Source organism: Muscardinus avellanarius (assembly GCF_963383645.1).
Source record: "Muscardinus avellanarius genome assembly, chromosome: 18".
Taxonomy (NCBI): domain Eukaryota; kingdom Metazoa; phylum Chordata; class Mammalia; order Rodentia; family Gliridae; genus Muscardinus; species Muscardinus avellanarius.
The window spans coordinates 27,884,067-27,909,574 of record NC_137804.1 but is presented as its reverse complement, the minus strand read 5'-3'; the positions used below and the strand labels follow the sequence as shown (position 1 = coordinate 27,909,574).

Below are 25,508 nucleotides of genomic sequence, written 5' to 3'. Positions count from 1 at the left end.
GCTAGACTCAACTGCAAAATAGGCAGGAAGACATTGCCCTCCCTCCCTGCTAAAGGCTCAGGTGGGCACTGGCCCATTCTTGGGTCAGGACAAATGTGATGGCCATGGGGGATGGCCCCTAGCCCTGAGGTTTTGAAAACATTCTTGGTAACAATCTTCTCTCTCTCTGTTCAGCTTGCTGATGATCAGGGCCTCGTCCTGATGACCACAGTGGCCATGCCCGTGTTTAGTAAGCAGAATGAAACTGTGAGTATGGTGTCTGCACTGCCTGCTTCCCATTAGGATGGTTACCATCTCAGACCCCTTCTCCTTCGAGCTTTGGTGACCTTTCCCTCTGAAGGACAAAGGGGATATTAACTTTTTCTTATTGTTTCATCCATCCAACGCATCTCATCCATAAATGAGAAGAATTCAAGTAGGTATCAGTTTAGAGTTTGTAGCACCTTCCGCTCTTTTCCAGAATGGAAGTGTTAAATAACCAGAATGGGAGAAGTATGGAAGTGTGAGTAATTTCCTAGGGCTGTGGTAACGAAGTGCCACAAACTGAGATGACACCCCAAACAGAAACATATTCTCTCATGATTATGGAGGCTAGGAATATATTAAATCAAGGCGTGTGGAGGGCTATGTTTCCTCCAAAGGTGCTAGGGAAGAATTCTTCCTTGCCTCTTCCAATTTTAGGGGCTCCAAGCATACCTCGACCTGTGGCAGCATTGTTCCACTCACTCCTGTGTCATCATGTTGCCTTCTTCTTTTATGTATCTCTGTCTCCTCTCTCTTATAAGAAGAGGAGTTACCCAGTTATTGAATTTGGGGTCCATCCTAAATCCAGGATGAGTTCATCTCAAGATTCTAAACTATTATACCTGCAAGGACCCTGAATTTTCAAATAGCATTACAGTGTGAGGTTCTGAGTGCACATGAATTTGCAGGGACACTATACATACCATGATAAGCCTTAAAACAAATAGCAGACATCAGCAATTTGTATATTCTTTCAGATGGCCTTTCTAGCATGGAAAATTTCAGCAAATTACAGCATCAGCCTGCCTTCAGAACTGGGACCCTGGGGGCCTATTCCCTCACCTTGGTCCTTTTTTCATCTTGCTACTAAAATGCTAGAGTTATTATCTCTTTTCTTGGCCCATTAGTGTCCCTGTCCTGGGTACCAGATGGCAGTGTAAAGTGAGAAAGCAGTTGCCATGCTGTGTCTCCTGTAAAAAGTTTTCGTAAGAGAAACTGGTTCATGATTAGAGTCCTTAGCTGCTAAAACAGTCTTGGTTCTTCACATCAGCTTTCATTTTTAAAAGGGAGAAAAGGGAGGGGACTGAAGTGTCTTGAAATGAGTTTGTGGTAGGAGTTTTCATGGTTGATGTCTGGTCTGAAACACTACCCTTCTTGGCTAGTAATATTTTGGGCCGAGGGTACAAGGTAGAATTAGTCCTTCTTAGTGATCTGGGTGAGTCCGCAACCTTAGTCTTGGGAAGGCACTTGACAGGGATCTATGGTGAGTGGCTTCTCATGACACCCTATATCTAAGGCCAAGTTAACTTTCGGTTATTATTGTTCAATGTTTTTTTCCCACAGAGGTCAAAGGGCATCCTTCTGGGTGTGGTTGGCACAGATGTCCCAGTGAAAGAACTTCTGAAGACCATCCCCAAATACAAGGTAACATAAGACCCGACTAATGTAATCAGAGCATTGCGGGGCCAGGAGCCTCACTTCCGCAGAAGTCAAGTTCAAAACACTACTTTGCTTTAGAGCATGTTCTTATCTCCATCATAACCTAGGGTGTGGTCCTTGTACCACCTGCACAGTTACTTAATAGGTATTTTTTATTTAAATTGACTCTGTTTTTCCTTATTATCTTCTGTAGCTTCAGTTTAAAGATTGAATGTGAAATAAAAGGTTTGAACATGGTCACTGTATTTTTCTGATACATATAGTGTATTGACATGACTGATTTGCCTGTAAAAAGATGGCCTGGAGAGCTGGGAATGGGGTACACACTGGTAATCCCCATACTGGAAAGGCTGAAATAGGAGGATCACAGGTTCAAGGCCAGCCTCAGTAACTTAGGAAGAACCTCAACAACTTAGCAAAACAGACCGTTTCCAAATAAAATCAACAAAGTGCTAGGGGTGCAACTCAGAGGTAGAAGGACCTTGGATTCAATCCACAGTATAAGAAACAAAAAGGCACAGAGTCTCCTTGGATCTCATGCAAAACAAACAAACAAACAAACAATAAAACAAACAAAAAACCCGTCCCATGTTCCTGAATGGAGAGGGAAGCAAATTAATAGATGAGACATCCCCTTGAGGCCCAACCCAGACATAGAGTTCATCCATAAAACCCTCTGAAGGTGGGAGAATGAGGGGTCAGAGCATAGCCCCCACTCCAGGTCCTGTGGACTCACTGGGCAGTGGACTACACGGATAGCACATGAGTTGAGCCTGCATCAATTCCCTCCTTGCAACAAGGAGACTGGCTTGCCTATCCCCAGTTCAGGGCCACTCATAGATGGTTTGAGTTCCTCTGCCTCCATGGGAGGAATAGGTAGGAATCTGGGACTGTTGGCTGCCAAGGGGCCCTGCCTTAGCGCTCTTCCCTGATTTTGTAAGGCATGATTTACCTCAGTTTTGGGGGAGCAGGTCACTCTTCCTAGGCTGCAGGTAGAGGGAGGTGGTGGCAGCTCTGGCATTCCCTGTTCTGTTATTGACGAGGTATGAACAAGTCCCTTGAATTTTCAGTTCTTCTTCTGCCAAATGGTGATAGCCAGCTACATCTACTAAGTGAACTTAATCTTGTAGAAGCACAGTAGGATGTCTATTTGATCCAAGCCCATATAATTAAGTGTTAGAAACAGGTCCCCAGAGACTGGGTACAAGGATAAGAAAAGTGAAAGCCCTGTGGTCTCTAATAAAAGTTTGATTTATGTTGAAATTTCTTAGCCTAGATATCCAGAATTGCTGGCCTACTGTTCAAGGAAGGATAGATCTATACAGAGAATGTTTCCAAACAATTCTTTTTTTTGGGGGGGGGTGGTACTGGGGTTCCTGGAAGCCCTTCTACCTCTGGGCTACACTCCCAGACCTATTTTATATATTTTTTGTTTGGAAACAGGGTCTCTTAAGCCAGCGCGGCTGGCTCCGAACAAGCGCGATCCTCCTGTCTCCACCTTCCAAGCGCGGGGATTACAAGCGTGCGCCACCACGCCCGGCTAAACAATTCTTAAGCTTCTTATTTTACATCAGGAGATAGCAGAGCCCCAAGTACAAGGCTACTACTTAATACATTTCTGGTGAATCAAGGAAGAATGGATATAATAGGGAATCATTAACAATTACCTAATGGGTCAGTTTCTCAAAGTTTCCTCTACTGGGCAGTTAGTAAGCTCTTTAGAGCATTATGTATTTTATTTTGTGTGTGTGTATGTGGGTTTGGGGATGGAGCCCAGGGGCATTCTACCTCCAAGCTACACTCCCGGCCCCATTTTTTATTCCTTATTTTGAAACAGGGTCTCACTAAGTACCTGAGGCTGCCCTTGAACCTGTGAACCTCCTGTCTCAGCCTCCCAAGAACTTAGATTACAAGCACGTACCACCACACTTGCCTTGGGTATCTTACTCTTGGTACCTCGGTTTTCCTGTCCCCATCTCATAGATTGTGAAGATGGATTAAAGGAGAAATTATACACTCTGGAATGTAAAGTTCCAAAACCCTGCTCAAGTCCTCCTGCCTGCAGTCCTTAAGTGGCAGCCCAAAGGCTATATCAGTGGGGTGTTTCTGTTTTTGTTTCGTGGTACTGGAGATGGAACCCAGGGACTTTCTACCTCTGAGCTACACCCCTTGCCATATTTTTTATTCTTTATTTTGAAACAGGGACTTACTAAGTTGTAGAGGGCCTCACTAAGTAGCTGAGGCTGTCCCATAACCACGTTCCTCCAGTCTCAGCCTCCGGATTGCTGGATTACAAGCATGCACCACCACGCCTGGCTTGATAGCATTATGTCTTAATGATAGATAAATACTTTTTTGCACAGGAGACTTAAGCATTTTGCAGGTTATGTACCTTGCAAGTGGGAAAGCCATGATTTTTCTTTCTTTCTTTCTTTCTTTCTTTCTTTTTTTTTTTTTTTTTTGTACTCAGGACTGAACTCAGGGGTGTCCTATCTCTGAACTACACCCCGGCCATTTTTTTTTTAAATTTTGAAGCAAAGTCTCCCTAAGTTGCTGAGACCCTCGGTAAATTGTTCAGGCAGCCCTTAAATCTGTGATACTCTGCCTCAGCCTCCCAAGTATGAAGATCAAAGTCATGAGCCACCGTGCCCAGCAAATCCATGATTTTAGCTTCCATTATCTGAGCACCTGTAGGAAAAACAATAGTGATAGTTGACACAATAAAATGTTAAAATAAAATCATGGTGATGATTAAAATACATGGTGATAAATAAAATACAATTTAATTTAAAATAATTAAAATGCATTATTCCCATTGAATTTGATTCATACACCCCTAAGTGTATATCATTTGGCATCATTTTTATTTGAAAATATGTGAAATAACTTTCTTCACATCACTCATCTGCTAAAAGATGAATAAAACAAAATGTAGCAATAGAATATAGGAAGACCAGCTCTGGGAAATCAACCAGCAATGTTTCAAACTCAGACCCTTACGCATTCCCAAAGGTCAGTCGGAGAACCAGAGACACAGGTATGGCATGCATTGACCTAAAGCATCTGTCCTTCCTCTGGTTCCCATAAAGAACCTTGGGAGAGGCGCACATGTCCACCAGGGAGAGTGGTGGGTAGCGGGAGAGGAGAACCCCAGGGAACAGAGCTCCGGCCACACCTTGCCCTTCTCATTAACACCTTGTAAAGATGAGTCAGCTCTTGGCGCTTGGGGTTTTCCCAGAAGATAGAATTCTTTCTTTCTCTCTGAGCTTCATAGATTTTCCCACAAGCAATCAGACTTCCTGTAATTTTTATTAAGAATTCCAGACACCCCAGAAATAATTTCCAGACACCATGGCCACTGTTACCATAACGAGCCATTTTATAATTGGGTTCACTTCGTTAGCCCAAAGGCTCTCCACTTGGAAGGGAAGTGTTCCTTTCCGCAGGCTGGGGCCCGGGCGGCTCCTGGCCTCCAGGGAAGCCGGCTGCAGGTCCAGGGCCCATTTGGCAGCTCCACACTGGAAGGCCTCTGTCCAATCTGTTCTCTATTACTCCACAGTACACTCTGGTGAATGGAAGAAAGACTGGCTCTCTTCTGCATGGAATGAGAATGTGGGATTTCATCAGCATATTGATTTGTGGCCAAAACCAAGTGTTGGCCATTGTCATATTAGGAGCTTTTGATTCTGAGAGCGACTCATCCACAGGATGTATTTAGAGGTTTGCATGGAGTTTCTCATATTAAACCTTCATCTAAACACCACCAACCCACAAACACAACATTCTGATGTCATTTTCTCAGAATGTTCTGGGAAAGATTTTAACCTGACAGTTTTGAATGTCAGTAAGTCTCAGGTACAAGGTAGAGAAGGGCTGGTTATGCATCTGTGTGAGCAGATCAGATTCTTTTTCTTTGGGGGGGGGTTCGTTTTAAATATTTACTTTGGTTGGGACTTTCAATATAAAGTAGGTAATATTTGAGTAATTCGATGATGTCTAAAATATATACAAACCTTAAGTGAGCCCTTGCCAAGTGCCTGACATTGTAGAAATCAATGATGAGAAAGATGGCTTCTATTTCACTCTCAATGGAAGAGGTGCTTCCTAGAACAAGCTAGAGGAAAGAAGGAGAAGTAAGTGGGGTGCAGAGGCAAGAAAGTAGGTATAGGATTTTTATGCATTATGGTGAAGGTAGTAATAAAATATGCTCATTGTTTTAGAGAAATGGTATGGAAAGAAGGGATCGAAGAGGAGGGTCAGGAGAGACTTTTTGTGGGAGAGGATCCCAAGACTGAGCTTTTAGTGTGTGGAGGGGGGAGGGAAAATGCAAGGAGCTGGCATAGCGAGTACAGATCTGGGTGGGAGAGGAAACTGCAGGGGGTTGTTGCTGACCTGGGCCCTGAGAGACAGTGTTTAGGAGGTGGTGTGCGTACTGAGATAAGGACCAGATTCCAGAAAGACCTAATGGACAAGCCTGTGGCGTCTACCTCACAACAAAAGAGCTTATATAGAGTTTACACAGGGTAGCCACAGGAAGTCAGAATTACCTTTGACTTTGATCAGTCTTTGAGGCAGTAGGGATACGCAGAACCATTGTGGAAATCGACTGAATTAATATGGTAGTAGGTATGCCCCTATGGAAGTAGGGATGAAACTAAAGGATAACTAGAAGAAAACCTTAGCAAATTTTAGTGATAACTTGGGCTGAGGGGTTAGAGATGAAAGAGAAAAAGAGGCTCTGGATGATGCTCTAGTTTTTACCTGGAGAGTCAAGGAGGCGGTGGTTCCAGCCACTAGAAGGTAAGGAGCTTCTGTCGTGAGTGAGCCTGAGGCACCTTAGGAAAGGCCAGGAAGAGAGGACCAACACCGGCAGGAGACTTGGATGGCCACTGAGCGGCAAGCCTGAGGCAGCAGAGACCTGGAGGTAGCAGGTCTCAAATCGTTGCTCAAATTTATGGAGGGAGAGAGGAGTTGAGGCAGAGAGGGTTCCTGGGAGACAGAGTCCATGGGAAAATGAGTCCAGGAAGAACAGTCTCAAAAGATCCTACAGGAGAAAGAAGGCCAGGAGCGTGGGGCCTGGAAAATTAGGGGACAGCCTCAAGGAGGAGGAGCATCTGACTAATAAAACTAGGAAAGTTTAGGAGAACTAATCCTATATTGTTCAGCCATTAGGAGGCTCCTGGAAACTACAGAGAAAGAAGTTTTAAAGTGGCATCTTAGCAGGGGGCAGGAAGGCATGAATGGACAACACACAAGAAGAGGTGGGGGTTAGACAGTGAGTGAAGGACACAGACGGGCAGGGAGGCCAGCTCTCATTCTGCAGCTCAGGAAACCGAGACTAGAACTTCACTTTGTGAATCTGTGCTACATTCAATTTCTTTTCTTGTTTTCTTGTTTCTTCCCTTTCCTTTTCCTCCCTTCCCTCCTCTGCTACTTCCTATCCTATCACCTCTCCATATATTTTTAACCATAAGGTTAAAATATTTGCCCCCATGAAACATATTCTGGTGGGAGAAAGACATTAAGTAATCGAAGGTCTTGCAGGGCGTGGTGGTGCATACCTGTAATCTCAGTACTTGGAAGGTTGAGACAGAAGGATTGGAAGTTTACTGCTAGCCTCAGCAATTTAGTGAGGTCCTCAGCAACTTAGTGAGACCCTGTTTCAAAACAATAAAATAGGGCTTGGGCTGTAGCTCAGAGGTAGAAGGTTCCAGGGTTTCATACCCAGTACAAAACATAAAAAAATAATGGTTGTTATTATTTAAGGTTTAAACTGATACACTGATCACTTAAAATCAACCCCACAAATAACTATTAGCATTTTGATAAACACTACACAAGAAAAGTACAGGGCATAAAGAAGAATCTTATTTTCTTTTTATACCCACAAGCAAACAATAAAATCCAAAGTCTTGTACATTAGAATGCACTGAATATGTTAGCTGACTGTAAAACTGTATTTGTTTGGTCTGATACTGAGTTTGAGTTTCCACTCAAATATTAATTTTGCCTTTAATGGAAAAAGCAAATTCTCAGAGTCCTTTTTTGACCCCTCCAGCCCATATTAAACCGGGACATAATAATGGTAATTAATGCAATGTTGACTGTGTCTGACGTTTTTCCAAGAGACAAGATGAAAGAAACGATATACATCTCAAAGGATAGGAAATCTGGTTTATCTTTTCTGGCATAATGAAATACACTTTTATCATTAGAGTCAAGTAGAATCTTATTAAGACTTGCCGTGCAAGGTAACTCCAGGAGAAAATGTCTGTTGCCCTTGACTACTGGGTGCATATTTGCTTTATGTAATGCAACGGAAACTTTTAATTGCTGGTGTTAAATTCTCTGAAGTTTATTTCACATCACCTTGACATTAAGCTAACAAGCAGACAGGGTCACTCCTGGCCTGTAAACTCTGTTGTCTGGATCATTTAATAGTATCATATTCAACCATGTGAGTGGCAGTGAATTTAAAGAACAATAACAGCGAAGGCTCAGAACTGTGAAATAACTCCTCGAAAAAAATAGATTTTTTTTCTTCTCCTTTTTCACTGTTCTGGCAAAAGTGGGTTACATTTTCTTTCTTTAGAGTGAGAGATCAGTATGAGTTTTATGCCAGAGGCCATTTTAATACATGAATGATTTGTAGGTAAATTTATTGTAGCCAATGGGTGCAGTCAACTGTGTAATAGAAATATTGTCAAAAAGCTGGGATTATTATTTAAATAAGTGCAGTGTTAAATTTGATTACATACTTTTTTAAGCTAATAAAACATTTCATTGCTCACAAACTATTTCCCATCGTCCCATTTAGTCAGAAAACATAAATTAAGTGAGGCTCTGCATAGAAAATTACCCAGGCTTTGTGTCCATGGAGGCACACATGAAAAAATCTTGGCAGCCACACAATTTAAAGACGAAAGGATATAAGGGGTTGGCAAGATCCTGTAGAGGCTGCTGGGGACATTTTATTCCTTGAAGAATTATGGAAAATGACAGCCCAGGAGAAAGCATATTTGAGGGTTCTTCAGTGGAACTCAGCTTTAAGAAGCATGGAAGAAAGGCACCATGAAGCCCCTTCTTCCTTATTGTAGGTAAAGAGAAGATGCCTATTTGAAAAAGTGCTGTTCTCCTGGACACAGAACCCTTCCAGAAACATGAGCCACTTGGTTGTTTTAAAAAAAGTAATTGTTTTTATTTTAAATAAATCAAAATAAAGCCCTTGGATGCCAATGTCGGGCTGTGACATTTTAAATTGTGCTATTTACTGAGCTTATCCTGTGACAGGTCTTCATTTCCACCAAATGTCAAGGATCAGTGGCTTGCATTCATTTTAATGAAATATTGTGCTGATAAGGGTATGAATGCCAAGTTTAAGCTGTAAATTACTAAATGTCGGGCTGCTTTATGCTTTGTGAATTCACTAGGGAGCAAGCTAATGAAGGTTTCTCTCTCCTTTCTCCTACAGTTAGGGATTCACGGTTATGCCTTTGCAATCACAAATAATGGATATATCCTGACGCATCCGGAACTCAGACCTCTGGTAAGAAAAATACTAATTTCTTCATTTCTCCTCTTATGATTTTAAAAGTTTTTTTAGTTCTGTAATTACAGCACTTTGCAGCAATTTTCACCTTAAAACTACACAATTCATAATATTGTAAAGGTTAATGGTTTATGACTAGTATTTTGACATAATATATCACTACTGTAGGATAAGCATATTTCCCATCATGCTTTTGTATATAAAGCCACATATATTTAAGTGCATTTCTTTCAATATATATATATCTGTGAACCTATGAAAAATTTTTTAACTCTAGACAGCTTAAAATTCATTATAAAAGGTAGTTTAATATAATAAATGGACTTTCATACTCCAACCCTAGACCCACTTACTACAAGTCACAGTTGGTACAAGATTCCTATGTGTTAGTCAGCTTTTGTTGCCAAAATACCTGACAAAAACAACTTAGAGGAGGAAAGATTTGTTTTGGACGATGGTCTCAGAGGGTCAGTCCATGGTCAGCTGGCTCCAAGGCAAAAACATCACGGTGGAAGGATACAGTAGAGGAAAGTTGCTCAACTCATTGTATCTGGGCAGAAAAGAGAAAGAAAGCAAGGTAAGCCCTTTTAGGGTACATCCCTGGTGACCTGCATTCTCCATCTAGGTTCCATTCAGTTCTCAGTGGATTCATTTATCAAATGAATTGTTCCCCGAGAAGGTCAGTGCTCTCATGACCTAAAAGCCATTGCCTAAAAGCCTAACCTCTGAATCTTGTTGTACTGGAGACCATGTTTTCAACACAGGAACATGTGATGGGACATTCCAGATCCAGTCCATAACATCCTGACAGTTTATTTCAATGGAACTTGCCCCAAAGTACATTGCTTAAGCATAGTGCCTTGCTCATAGGAGCTAATCGACACCTCTTTCTGTCGAAACAGTTGAGATTTTCTCCACTTTCTGGACAAGAGATGCCTAGTAGAATTGTGTGCTGGCTTGGTGTGTAAACCACTTTTTCTCAGCATGTTTTTTACTTTCTCTGAGGGCGGGATTAGGTCAAATCCAAAATAGCCCATGGCCTCACCAAAATAGCTCCCGGCCCCTGGGTGGAGGTCACCAGGAGCCCTGTGGTGAGGACCTGAGGCTTGGGGTGGCAGCCAGGATTATCAGAAAGGGGCCTGACCCACTGTTGGGGTCTCCTCCAGAGTCTGGAGGGCCCTGGACACTGAGTAAGTACGCCACCTGATTGTCATCCATGGGTTAAGTACAATGAATCGCTGAAAGGACATCCCTCTAGGTTTGTGAATATTTAGTTAATTTTAAAGTTAATGAAAGTATATAAAGAGTAGTATGGTGAACACTGCTCTTCTAAAGTTAAGAAAGTGTAAGTCATTTCCCCAGCAGTGTGCCCACACACAAGTGCAGGTACTTGCACACATACTGTCCACTCCACATGCCTTTTTCCCTTTCTCCAAATTTGGAAAATTGCAGCAGAGACTGCTATGCCAATGTGTGCTGGCAGAGCATCACGGGGACCAGTTTGCTTCTCACTTGCGTCATTGTTTAGAAACAGTTCATGTGAGAGCTCCACCACCATCCAACTTTGCTCTAATCGCACTGGTATTAACAGAGTCGTGACCGCATCATGTGGATCCCATATGCACGCTTTCAGACAGGGCTTATGGTAATACTTGATTGCCATAATCTTTTTTTATCAGAAAATTACTGAATTAACTCATTAGTTAACTTCAGGTATAACTCAGAATTATTGAAAAATCTGATTTTAAAAGTCAATGACTTCGCCGGGTGTGGTGGCGCACGCTTGTAATCCCTGCATTTGGGAGGCCGAGGCAGGGGGATCGCACAGGTTCAAAGCCATCCTCGCTGATTTAAGAGACCCTGTTTCCAAATAAAAATATAAAATAGGTCTGGGAGTGTAGCCCATAGGTAGAAGGGTTTCTAGGAACCCCAGTACCAACAACAACAACAAAAAAATCAATGACTTCTTAGGCATAATTAAATCTAAAGAGATATTTGAGACTTAAAAGCTTGCACAGTACCCACACCAATGCTGCCTCGTTAGGGCTGTTTATTGGGGGCAGCAGGAATTACTTTTTGGGGTGGCTCAGTATGGACTCCCAATATACACTTATTCCAAGCTGAAACTGAACAAAGTCAATAAAACAATCAAATCTGAAGCTTCTGCCAGTGAAGAATTACCTACCTATTTATTGGCTTTAAAAGAAGAGATGAAATTAATCCAGATGTCAAAAGTCACCAAGGTAGCTTCCCTCTCTCTACAGAAGTAGAGATTATCATCCACCCTCTTCAGAGAGTTTATTCACAATGTCTTTCTAATCTTTCATATATCCTGGTCATGCAGCAAATGGCCTGTTTGCAAATGGTCCCCCTGATGCACTTTCCAGAGTTGTGACTACTAAGGGGACTACCAAAAGGCTGCTGGAAAGGCAGTCAGCCCATACAACATAGCTGGGCTCTCGAGAGCAGAAGTAGTAGAGATCCAAGTCATTTCTGTTCTAATCACTGTTCATACACTGGACCCAGTGGATTCACCAGAAGTACTAGTGAGGATCAGGTTTCCATATGTGGGAAGACCTGAGAAAATGCCCCACAGCTTGCTTAAGGGAAGCCATCCAGATGAACCTGTTATAGTTGATCCATGACAGGAACTTAAGTAAGAGCCAGGCCAATTGGGCCAGCTGTCCTTTTCATTTGAGGCCATCAGATGTTTAGGAAAGGTTTGGGGTAATACCAACCCTTGAGGATTATGTGAATTAACCCATCCGAATGTGATCAGTAAGGGTAGGTGGACTCTGCCTTGAGTTTTGCATTTTTATCCTGAGCAAAAGTCAACAGCAAAGTGGGAGAAACTTAATGTTAACATCATTCTGGTTATCCTGAACTCCTAATCCTACTTTGTCCAGCTCTGTGACTTTGGGCAGTCACACAGCCTCACTGAGCATCGTATTTCTGTGGTAATCCTGCCATAACCATAGTGTATGTATCCTGGATTTGTTGTTTGAGTAAATGGGATCATGTAAGCCAAGAATCTGGTGCAGCAAAATAGGCCCCAGGGCACCTCCGGGGCATTGGTGGCTCTTCCTGAATCCCAGGTGCATTATCCTGCTTCTCTTGATCTGTGCTCCGCTACTGTGAAGTTTGAGAGGGCCTGATGGTGATAGATGCTTAAGATGAATATAAAGAACACATTTTTGATTATTCAGTTGGTTCAGATTATTAAAATAAACACTAGCAGCCAGGCGTAGCAGTGCACACTTGTAATCCCAGTTCTTGGGAGGCTGAGACAGGAGGATTGTAGGTTTGCAGCCAGCCTTGGCTACTTAGTGGGGCCCCTACAACCTAGTGAGACTATGTTTCAAAATAAAGAATAAAAAATAGAGCTGGAGTCTAGCACGGAGGTAGAATGCCCCCGGGTTCCATCCCCAGTACTGCCAAAAAAAAAAGAGATAAACACTAGGAAGGGAAAGTGTGTGTGTGTGTGTGTGTGTGTGTGTGTGTGTGTGTGTGCATGCGTGCATGTTTATAGGTACAGAGTCTCTGGAATCTTGCTACCTGCCTTAATTTCAGTCTCCTATCAACTAGGTCTGTTGTGACCTTGGCCAAATCTGACTTTAACTAACTCTGTCTCTCTCACATATACACATGATTTTTATTTTTTATACTGAGGATTGAGCCCAGAGGCATTCTACCTCTGAGCTACCTCCCCAGCCTTTATTATATTTTGTTTTTAAAGAGAATTGTAATTTCACTAAGTTGCCAAGGATCTCACTAATTTGCTGAGCTGGCCGCCAACTAGTGACCCTCCCATCTCAGCCTCTCAAGCACTGGGATTACCACATCCAGCTTATACACATCGCTGTTGTTGTTATGGTTTTATAACAATCTTGGTTCACTCTGGTCCATAACACAGGTAAACACTGTACAGTGAGATTCCATGTGAGCTCACCATGTGAAAGAACCAAACAATTTTGGGTTGTTTCTTTTATGAGTGGTAAATAAGAACAATAATAAAAGCTGTGGAATTTCAAGAATGATTGAAGAGTCACCTTTCTTGGGTCCCCCAGGCTCTGGCACGGATAAATGTTTCCCATCTGTTTTGTTCACTTGTTTCTGTGTTTTCCCTCCTTCCTTACTGCTAGTCCATCGTGACCTAGTATCAGAAGATGAAAGATGGAAGGGTTCAACTGCTTTCGTTGCCATTGGCTTTGGTCTCTTCTGGAGGATGCCAGTGGCTTCTGCCTCCTCTAGTAGTCCTGTGTCTGCACTGGGCATGCATCCACCCTGGCCAGACTCTCAAGCCCAGCTGGAAGTAGCCAGCTGCTAGCAGCTTCCAGACTAACTCAGGCAGGGAGTCCTCACTCAAGCCCTACTCGCCTCCTCCCAGGACTGGCCATATAAGTACCTCCTTATTATAGATAGACATTTCCATCAGTTCTGGCAAAGGCTACCACATTAGCACGGTGGGTGTGAGTGTGGGGTTGTGGTCAGCGTGGGGAGGATAAAACAAGCTCACTTAAAACAACTCCTCTTCCCTCTCCATCTGCCACTGAAGTTGTTTCTGCCCCTGTAGCCAGAGGAAAGAAGTGGGTTTCTCTGAAGCACAATACCAATATTTTTCTAATTTGTCCAATAAAAATCTTTCCCCCAAACTTAACATTTGGCTTGATTTCCTTCAGTATTTTCTTTCATCCTGTATGATTTGGGTGTGAATCATGAAGTGTCTCCAAAAACAGCTGAGACACGGGAGCCTTACTCAGCAGACTCGCTCAAGTTCAATTGGCAGCACTGCTGTAGAAATCCTTGTCTGTGATAACTGACCTCTTCAGGCATTCTCCAGGCATTTCCCAATCACTCCATCCTTGTCAAGCACTTGGGTCTTCCTGGTAGACTCACCAAGATCAATTCATCAAGTGCTTGCCAGGTCCTGCTGTGCCCAGCCCTGCATTAGATCTAGGGCTGGGGCTGCTCTAACCAACTTCCATTGGGCTAGGGGGGCCTTCCATAGATGGGAATGCCATTTGTTTTCTGGGTGAAGAGTTTATAGTGGGGTTAAATTTAGACCTTGAGAAATGTTTCTTGTGAAATTATTCCACATCCAGAAATATTCCCTTAGTCTTTTTTTTACTGTCAAGCAACACAAATTTCAGGGTATAGCTGCTGTATCTAGATTTGATTTTCTTGCTCTGTATTTTCCCTTCATCTTTGAGAGCTTTGCAAATTTCTCATAGAACATGGAGTCCTGGATGTATCTTTGTTTCACCCAATGGGATGGTGGGAGGAAGGACTGGGAATGTACTATCTTTAGCATGTTGTGTTCGTTTTGTTAGGATTCTGATGGTACATCTGTCCCTCCTTTTTAGAATGAAATAAAATCATTTTTATTTTATAAAATTGATCCCCCCCAAAGAAGACATCTAAGTTGATCTCCCAAGGAGGCCTCGAATGTGAACCTGGGGTCAAACCCCCAAGAGAATACAAGCAGAGTCTCTTCCAGCAGCCACAGTAATGACAGGATTCCACAAGAATTTAAGGGCAGGCAAAATTTAGAACTCATTTTCACAAAACTCATGTCAAATTCTGTCCCATGAAGTCTGCTCTGTGCCTACAGACAAAGGAGGCAGGAAAGATTCTGGAAGTACACTATTCTAGATGAAAATCTGACAGTCACAGGGCCACTATGTGATGCGATTGGAGGTGGGACTGGTGGAGAGGAACTTCTACTCTTTCTTTCAGCATGTACTAGATGTTCACTATGGCCTGGGCCTAAGCAGCTCCCACAGAGGTTAGAGAGATGTGCTACACAAAGTCACAACCCAAGGGCTGATAAGGCATAAGGAGGAGGAGCTGTGGATACTAGAGAAGGTGCATCTTTGTTTTTGTTGCTGTGTGTCTTTGAATGATTTTCTAACACCCCTTGATTTCTCTCGATGGGAAAGGCAATGCTCTACGTATTCTCCATGTGTTAATGCTTCTAACCATCAGCTAACGGATAGCAAGCCTAGGCACAGGTTTTTTGGAGAGACCCAGAGGCTCAGAGGAGGACATTGGGAAGACAGACTTGGGTGGGAGGGATGTCTACAAGGAGCCCAGCTGACTGTGATTTGGGGTGCTCTGCCAGAAAGACGAATGCGTTGCACAAAAAAGCTGGAGAAACAAATGACAAGGTGACTACCCCGAGTCACAGTGCTAGAAAGTGCCAGAACCAGGAGCCCTAACCCAGATCAGATTCGAGGTCCTAAATTTGCTTTGCTATGTGGGCTCTTCAGGAAATGGAAGCCAGAGTGGTTGGCGGGTGGGTGCGGCCGAGATGCCTGGACTCTGTGGCCACATGGGCGAGTACCAGGGCAATCATGGGAAGCTTATAGTTAGAATCTGTCTAGACTTAGCACTGTCAAGTAAATACATAATGGGAGCCACAAACATGAGCCGCCTGTGTAATTTAAAATGTTCTAGCAGCCACATCTGAAAGAGTAAAAAGAAAGGTGAAATTACATTTAAGGATATATTTTATTGAACCCAAATATCACCATATTGGTATATTGACATATAATCAATATAAGAATTATTACCATAAGCTGGGTGTGGTGGTGCATTCTTGGGAGGCTGAGACAGGAGGAGCCCAGGTTTTAGGATAGCCTCAGCAATGTAGTGAGACTCTCAGCAACCTAGTGAGACCCTGTTTCAAAACAAAAAAATAAAAGCTAAGAGTATAGCTTAGAGGTAGAATGCCCCTGGGTTCAATCCCCAGAACAACAAAAAAACATTGCTCTCATATTTTATTCTTTTCACACCAATCTTGGAAATCTGAGGCATATTGTACATTTACAACATAGCCTGATTCACACTCAGACTAGTGTTTCGAATTCTCAAGTGACAATGTGGCTGTGCCCACCGTAAGGGACAAGCCAAGTCTAGAGTATGACCAGACATTTTAGACCTTTCAAGATTAAATAGATGATAGGACCTCCTCTTCTTTAGAATGGATTAGAATAGACATTGCCGTCACCACTGCTGGCCTGCACTTGTGATCCCAGAAGTCTGTGCTAATGCCAGGAGTCAATGAGCCCCTGGCCGTGGCCACTGCCTTCCTCCCCAAGCCTGTAGCTTCCCTAGCATCCAGAGTAGAGGTGGGAAGTCACCCAGAATCCAAGGGGAGTTGGCTCCAGGAGCAAAGCAGGAGGGCTGCCTAGTTTGGCTGGAAAGCTTGGGCTATTTAGCCTCGTGGCTTCCCTCTAAACCACGTCTGACTTCTGAAACACACTGTGCAGGAAAAGCACAGCCACGAGGTGGAGCCTATACCCCCCCCAAGCTTACCTACAGTGGACTAATCAGACATCAAAATCATTTCTGCTCTTCAGGAAAGCTCAGGATAACTCGCTAACAGAGACAGATTCTGCAGATAAGGATGTCATCTTCCTATCCTGTTACAGTCTTCCCACCCACCTTTCTGGATTCAGTCCCACTGTCCCTGCCACCGGGACAAAGTCTGAGTTCTGCCCTCATCGCCAGCTTCCCGGGGTCACTCACTCACTGCCCCTGCCCCTCTCTAGCATGTTTATTCTGTGTCTTTGTTCTAGTAGATTCCTGTTCCGTTTTCTGTGCTCTGTTTGGTATTGCACCTTGGCTACTTATGGGCTCTGTAGTAGATTATCAAATACATTGATTGACATGTGAGCATGCTAGTATGCATAAAATATTCTCATGCATTAGACCTCTCATATGGACCTGAGTGGACATTTCCATGTCAAATCATAATTACAGTGAATGTCAAACACCAGTTTAAGTCGGAGCTCAAAAGGTAGGGGCACTGCTAGAATTCTTGGCTAAGTCCAGCTGACTTAGTTCAAGCATTGAAATGATTCTGTATACTTTCAAAAAATTAATTGAATATGGTGGCACACACTTAAAATCACAGTACTTGGGAGGTTGAGACAGGAGGATGGCAGGTTCAACACTAGGCTCAGCAACCTAGCAAGTCCCTGTTTGAAAACAAAAAACAATAAGAGATGCTGGAAGTGTAGCTCAGAGGTAGAATGCCTCTGGGTTCAATCCCAATACCACAAGTACAAGTAATTATTAATAATAATTACTAATATAAGTATTATAATCTAAAACTGTTAAATTTGAGGTTTTAAATGGGATTTTTGTGTAATTATGCATGTCCTTGATCATGGCCCTTTGGTTCCTTCCTCAGAAGCCCCTGCTTCATCTTGCTCTGAATGCTCACACCTGCTCCCCTCCCGCCGAGCTCTCCTCCCAGATACACCTGTGCCTGGCCTTCACTCACTGTTTATCTCTCTGTTCAGCTGGCCCCACAGAGCAGCTGTGGCCCTCCTCACCACTCTCCAGTACGTTCCCTTCCTTAGTTTCCTTGGGTTAGGCACTCCCTTGGAAAGTGTCCATGCATTTGACTCTTCTCTTGTCCCCGTGTCTTTAAGTTCCCCTATCACTCCTTGTGGGACTTTGCTACTGCACAAAGTGGGTAGTCAGTAATATTGGAAGAGTGATGTTGATGTTGAATGATGCTGGGATTAGAGGCTGGGTTCTATTACAATAAATAAAGTTCCTTACAATAAATGAGAGGTGCTGGCACCACACCTTCTCTCATCACACTTTCATTGGGTTCTTGCTGTGTTGCATGTCAGCCAAGCCCTCCTTTTCTTCTGCACCCCTCTGCCCTCCTTCTCGCTTCCAAACATTCATCAGATGGTTCCTGGTGCCAAGCACAGTGCTCGCAAGCACATGGAGGCTTGGAGGCCCTTTAGAAGGGTGTCTCTGCATAGAAGTTCATCTCACAGAGCACTCGCGCCCCAATAGCAAGATGGGCAGAGAAGAGTGGTGGTCTCACTGAGGCAGCATTTGCCTTTCTCAGAGGGTCCTCAAATGCAGAAGGGCTTCCCAGAGAAGGAGGAGGACTGATTCCAGAATCGACTCGGGCTATTTCTTTCTGCTTAGCCAGGACCTGCCATTCTCCCTAGGAATGCCAACCTCAGGCAGAACCAGACAGGATTTCCTTCTGGTCTTAGGGCCAAGTATTCTGCAGATGCAGTAGGTCAGGGAGTTTGGGGATGGGGTGGGTTGGCCTCCTTTACAAAGCTCCTAGCCCTCCCTTGTCAGGCTGCCGATGAACTGAAGGAGACTGCCCAGTAGGTGGCGCACGGCCACCACCATGCACTGGTCCCCAGGCAGATGGCATCTGGCCTGCCAGGGCACAGCCTCAGAACCAACCCAGCCCAGGCGACCCACTTTATGCCTGATCTGAATCCTTTCCATCTCATCTGAAAGAAAGTATTAAGTGCTGCTTTATAAGTCGATGTGCTCAGAGGAGCATGTTCTCTGAGAAAAAATAAATAAGACTGCTTGACCCCCTTGGGGAGAGACAGTTCTTTTGGAAATACATCATTTAGCAAAAGAGACCAGAGCTCTGCATGTTTTCTTCTAGCTGAACTTATTTAGAAACTGAATTGCCCAGTCTGGATGCTTGAGTGGGAGCGTGGCCGCTCTGGAAAGTGGGGGCTCACACCTCCTGACCCTGGGAAATACTGAAGTCAGTGGTGCTCAGATTTCTGCTGGTAGGAGATCTGCTTGATTCTGCCAACTTTAAAACCCCAGAGCCTCTTGATCCCCCTGCTCTGTGGCTGGGTGTGTGTTTGTGTTTGCACCCTCAGGGGACATGGGGTGCAGGAGTGAATCCCATAGGTATTTTTTGAGTATGTACAATGTGCCTCACCAAAGCCTGCTGAGTGCTGGGCATAGCGGCATGTAGGGGGCCAATCATAACAATGCTACCAGTAATGTCTGCTTCCGCGAGCATGAGGCGCAGGCTCTGTCTTCAACACCTGTGTGCGCTCTGCTTCGTTAAGTTTTCATAGCATCCTACATGTTAGTGCTCATCACAGAGAGGCCACCTGGTGTAGAGAGGGTCCATAGAAAAATAAAACATTTGGAGTGAAGATGCCAAAAAATGGTTCCTGATGCTTCAGCCGAGGACCATGTCAGTCACAAAGTAAAATTGGATCAATTTCCACCAACTCCCTCTAAAATGATGATCATCAATGTAGTTTTTGATAAAGTTTAACTTCTTCAATTGAAAGAATTTGTCTCAATTGTGAAGCTATTTCTCAGGTCCTCTGCAGACATCAACTGGGCTGAAGGCCTCCCTCAGCCACCTCCAGACTCTCACCCTTGCCCCGGAACTGACCTGTCAGTGACACGGTGGTTCCTTACTCTTGGCTGTGGGTGGGGTTTGTGGAGACACCTACAGGAGATAGAGAGAGGACGGAGAGACAAGGCAGGGTTCATCCCTGTGTCCTCTAGGACTGCCAGTCCCCAATCTGAAGCCACAGGGGCCTGTCTCTCTCTCTGCCCTACTGGCTCTGCCTCCAGTGGCTGCCCTTTCCTCTGTCCCTCCTGCAGAGTAAGAGAGAAGGTCCCCACTGTTGCAAGCTTCAGGGCATTGCACCATTTCCTCTGCCCTCCCCACACCTCTACAATAGCCTCTTTATTAAACCCTCCTCAGTTAGCAGGCCTGACTATGCCACGTGCTTCCTGCTGAAGCCCTGGCTGATACAAAGGAGTAGATGGGAAGTATGTTTCTCTTCAGTCATTACCAAAAAGGAAAGAAAGCAAAAAAGAAAGGAAGGAAGGACTTCCTTTGCTTATTTCTTATTATTCATTTATTATCCTTAATTATTCATTTACTATGAATTCATCTACTTGTCTATCTCCCATTGTATTTCACATGGAGGATTTTCTTATGTCCTTCTAATTAAATGTTCCTTTCATTCAGTGATTCAGAATTTGTAACTGTTGCTTACCACCAAAGCAACCTGACTGATATCAGCCATGAAAACCCAAAGTCTGGGAACCACTGCTAGGCATGGCTCTGACCCCTGCTCTCAGGGAGCTCACTGTCTGACACCCCACGCCTCCCCTCTGCAAACTCTCTTCCCCTCAACCCTGCCACAGTGCAAAGCAGTGTGTGCCCATCCAACCAAGATCCCATCCAACCAAGATGCTTGCACAGGCCTTTGGTTTTGTGATCCTCAGTACATTGCAGACCCGCCTGTCCCTCCCTGTGCTGGAAGGGAGTGTGTGTGTGTGTGTGTGTGTGTGTGTGTGTGTGTGTGCTTGTGTGTGTGTTTTGCCCTTATCAATGTTCTGGTAGTTGCCTGGCTAAGGAGGTGGCATGATGAATTAATGGGGAGAGAAGACCAGATATACAGGGTAATAAGTGCACAATGAAATAGCATGTAACCAGGGTCTGCAGGTGGAAGTTCCGGCAAGGAGTAGAATTTTAAAAAGCAAATGGTCTCTACCTGCGGACTGGGTGCCTGGGGAAAACTACAGGGTGCTGGCTTGTGGTGTGCCATCCTGAAGTCACAATTTCAGTCTAGCACAGTTGGTAGTAACAGAGGGCTCTTGAGGAAACGGGGCAAGTAACTTGCTCATCCCTAAGATGCTGGAAGCCTGCCTCCCTTTCTCCTTTCCTGCCCTCTTCTACATTCTTCTTTTGTGTGACATGTGTTTACTGTACACCTCTCATGTGCCAGGCACTCCATTAGATGCCAGGGAACCAGTGATCAAATAAGAGAGCTAGAATTCCCCCTTTATTTGGTAGTCTAAATTTCATAGATAAGCTATGCTATTTTTCAAAGTTTAAAAATAAGTGGATAACTATAAGGTTCATACATTTTGGATAGGCGTTCCCCAAAAATAAAGATATCAGAAAAGAAAAGTAAAATAGACATCTACCTCATTTGAATGGCTTTTTTTCTTTTTTTTTTTTTTTTTGCGGGTCTGAGTATGGAACCCAGGGGCATTTGACCTCCGAGCTACCGCCCCTGCCCTATTTTTTATTCTTTGTTTTGAAACTGGGTCTCACTGAGTTGCAGAGGGCCTCACTAAGTAGCTAAGGCTGTCTGCAAACTGCGATCCTCAGGTCTCAGCCTCCAGAATACTGGGATTACAAGTGTGCACCACCACACCCAGCTAGGGATGGCAGTTTAAACTGAGCCCTGAAGGATGAGAAAGAAATCTCCATGGAAAGATTACAGAGACTGGTATAGGCTGAGGAAACAGTGTGTGCAAAGCCCTGGGACATGGAGATGTTAAATATGCTTTGTTCCAAAATGGGTCCATAGATTTAGGCCAACTTTTGAAAGAGAAATGTTACTGGCACATGCATTCCTACTTGGTTCCATTTAGTGAGGCGGACAGTGCTGAAGCTCTGTTCCCTTTCCTCACCCCTATGTACCCCTGCAACACCTGGATCAGCTTCCAAATTTCCATTTTCCCAGGCATGCTGCAGGCCCGATGAAGTAAGGAATTAGCATTCTTCAATGAAAGACTGATGCGTGCTGCCGCCTCTTGGGTGGGACATTCCCACTGGCTCTGTTCTTCACTCTCTCCCAGAGTTCTCCAGTGTGTCAAAGCTCCAGTTACCCACAGGGGCACTGTGTTTGATAACACACCATCTATTGCTGCTTTCCCATCTCTGAATCATTGTGCTATATCCTTGAAAGTGTTTCCTGGGAAAAATAGGGCTGGGGTATAGCTCAGAGGCATACCCCAGTATGCCTCTGGGTTCAATCCCAATAATAATAATAATAATAATAATAGTAATAATAATAACAATAATAATAATAATAATAAAAGACTTGCACTGGAATTCTGGTCTTGGGGTTGCCTTCTGAGAACCAGTCTGACACTTCTTTGCAAAAACTGACCTTCAAATACAGCATTGAGTGTGCCACATAGGCATTTCCATTAACATGAGGACACCAGACACATTTTCTACTCCACCATTCCAGGTCTGGCCCCTGCAGGTGTATTTCTATCACACTACACTTCTCAGAGACTCCACCTTTGTATGGAGGACATCCAGGGCTTATGGCTTTATGCTGTTCATAATCACAAAGGTAGGCACTGGAAGGAAATTTGGTTTACACACAGGAGTCTCTGTTGCTGTACTGTTTCACAAAACGATCTGCTGAGGAGAAGGCCTTTCTTTTCAGTGGACACAGTGTGACCTTTCTTTTACTCGATTAATTTCATATCTAGGATGCCCCATCTTGGATGATGAATTAGCAATAAAAAGCTCATCAAAATGTAATTACAGGCAATGTGTTGAATAATGATCTCTTAAAAATTCCTATAGATTTGTCTGCACCTCCCCTACATGGAGGAAATGAGCCTCAGCTGCTAGCTACTAGCCCAGGCTCAGGAATGCAAAGGCTAGTCCTGCCGTGAGGCTGGGGTGGGAGGGCTGGTTTCTGTCACTGCCCAGTGTCATCTTGCTGATCAATTGCATCTTTGCCTTTGCCTTTGAAAAGATGCAATACCCATCTTTGTATAATTTAAAGGACTGTGACAACAGCGTGGGGTGGAGAGTAGAGATCCACAGGAAGTGGAACCTCAAGGCAGAATGAAGCTCTCTTCCTCTGCAGCGGCCCATTAGGGGAGACAGCGTTATTAATTAAAATGTTAACTGCTCAGACAATAGCAAGCAGACAAGAAGGGGAAAACTTGAGAAGCAAGCATATATTAAAGCTTTCATAACTGAAAATTCCAAGAAAGATTATACCTCCCTAATACAGGAAAAGGAACCATCTGACTCCAAGAGAAGACTGACTGAGCAGGGTAACTGGTCATAGGTTTTCTCGAGCTCATCTTGTCTCTCTCCAGGGAGGTGGTCCTGGATTGAGAAATAGCCCAACCTTACCCTCCCTCTGTTGAGGAGCCCTGTGAAAGCCGACAGCTGGGTTTGACAGAATATTCAAACATCCCTACTGTGTAAATGTTCACACTCATTTGAATAACTGAAGAATTCAATCATTTGAATGCCAATGATTATTTCTCTGAGTTTATATTTTAGAAAGACCTTGCATCTGAATCCCCAAGAGAGCATTAAATTGCTATCTAATTAGCAGTCCCAAATTATATATATTTAAAAGATAATGAAGGGTTTGAAGGCTGTTGGAATAACTGGTTATACATTTAAATGAATCACTAGAAATTTGTTAGTAATGTGCGAGAATTTCTTTTATTTCTTGCTTCCCTCTTTGAAGTTCAGTAGACCCAACCTTGCAGGGTTAAGTCTGGTAGCAGTAAGATAAAGGCAGATGTTTTTAATTATTGTAGCTCAAACCCCCAAATAATTATAAGCAGCTGTCATTTTTACATAATCTGAAATGATAAGACCCAAAGAATGCAAATAAAAGAAAGCATCGGCTTTTTTTTTTTTTTTTTAGAATAATTTGAGCCTCATCGCACTGCAGGACCGGCTTTGCACCTTAGTGAGGAGTGTCCTTACCATGACACTCTTTGCTCAGCTTTCATTAATCTTGGGATAAGTGAATAGATTTCCAGACCACCTCCCTGGTGCTGTTTCTACATTCTCTGTGGATATTTGATATGCAAAAGAAAAAGCCAGATAATGTAGATTATTGAGGCAAGAAAACAGTTGACCATGCCAGGCAGGGCTTTTGCTGAAAGTGCTTCTCAGCCTCACGTGGAGCTTTCTCCATGGGATAGGGTCTGCCCTGGTACCTGCCCCAGTGGCTTCCTTTCTCCATCAGGTGGATGATACGATTGTACCTGGTGGCAATGCTTTGGCTGCAGCCCAGGTTTTCTTTGGCTCTGTTGCTCCTGTACTACCTGTCCAGGGACATAAATCTCAAGTAAGCTAGCCTGCCACTCCAATCCTGTAAGCTCTGGGGTTGGGTCTCAAATTGAGGGCTTTATGTGTCTGTCTTTTTTGGAAGGGTCAGGGACTCTTGAGCAAGCCCATGGCACATTTAGCATAGCCACAACAGCTTCTCCTGTTTGGAGCTAATGAGGACAAAACCAAAGTCCCCCTCATCCAGGTAATCCAGTTCATCCCAGGCTGAGCTGAAGCTAGTCTCAGAAACAAATTTCAGAACATCAACCAAAAAGAAGACAGACAGACAGACAGACACACACACACACACACACACACACACACACACCTATTCCAGATTACATCAAAAGCTCAAGGATCCCTTTGCTAAGGAATGCTCAAGGCAGATTTAAATCAAGGCAGGACCTGGCTTGGCAGGACTGTGCCCAAGCAGAGAGGATTGCCCAATGAGCTAAGCTTAATTCCTCGGGGATAGGAAGTATAAACAGATGAAAGAGGAGAGAGATCAGACCAAAGTATTTATTTGGAACATGAAGGCATTGCTGAGTCTCATTACCTCTCCTCAGTGGAGAAGTGCTGGGATTTCAGAAATGTATCTCGAATATCAGAGTCAGTTACAATATTTGGATCCTCCCAGAAGGTGTCTCCTGGAGTTCCTGACTTTCTAATGATACTCCAGGGAGAGAACTTGGAAGGAATGAGGAGAAATATCAGCACTGTCTCACTCCCAGTACTACAGCACTTTGTTTTAAATTTATTTGTTTATTTGTTTATTGTTGGTACCGAACCCAGGTTTGAAGCCAGGTCCATTCTACCACTGAGCTACATCCCCTTGCCCTGTATTTTCTCCCTTTTTCTTTTGAAACAATGTCTAGGAAAGTTGCTGAGTATCTTGCTGAACCTGTGATATTCCTATCTCAGTCTTCCAAGCACTGGAATTACAAATGTGCACCACCACACCCAGTTAGTTTTGATATTAATACATCCTGAACTCCCTTAAATGAAGCCCATATTCACCCAGGTTCAGACACGACTATTATGTTTCTATATGTTTAAGAGAAAGATTCAATTGAGAGTTGATCATTTGCAGTGGAGCACCACTCAATTCAAAGAACCTGACTGATGGCCATAGGTCACCTTGCCATTATCCCTTCCCTGTGACCTCAGTTCCAGAACAGTTTAGCTCCGTGGTATATGTTCTTTCCTAGAGCAAAGCTGTCTCTGAGGTCTCAGAGATGACTGGTGTCAAACCTGAGATCAGTCAGTATCACCCGTTTAACCTTGGACAAATAACTTGTTCTCCCTGGCCTCAGTGTCCTGCAAAAAGTAAGGACAAAAAGAGTGCCTATTATGGTATGGGGTAAGGATTAAGTGAGCAAAGGCTCACAAAATGCCCAAACAGGGTAGGCACATATTCTCAGCATTATGGACAGGTTTATAAATGCATACAGTGATTTGCTCATTCATTCATCTCATATTCTTGGAGAACTAGACTCTTGGCCAGGCACTGACCTAGGCGTTGCACATCTAGTGATGTGCAAGAAATGGCTTCTTACTCCAAGATGCTTAACTAGTGCAGAAAGCAGGCAGGTCAGCTAATGACACCCAGAG

The 25,508-nt window shown here is 43.8% G+C and overlaps 1 protein-coding gene across 1 annotated transcript in view; it reads left to right on the top strand.

The window, feature by feature from the left end:
- Window positions 1–25,508, top strand: part of CACNA2D3 (calcium voltage-gated channel auxiliary subunit alpha2delta 3) — a gene marked incomplete at both ends in the record, with an annotated part of 933,053 nt that overhangs the window by 686,875 nt on the left and 220,670 nt on the right. The window contains 3 exons of the mRNA XM_080715370.1: window positions 175–246; window positions 1,588–1,668; window positions 9,155–9,229. Coding sequence (XP_080571496.1) covers window positions 175–246; window positions 1,588–1,668; window positions 9,155–9,229 — 228 coding nt within the window. The remainder of the gene's footprint in view (window positions 1–174; window positions 247–1,587; window positions 1,669–9,154; window positions 9,230–25,508) is intronic.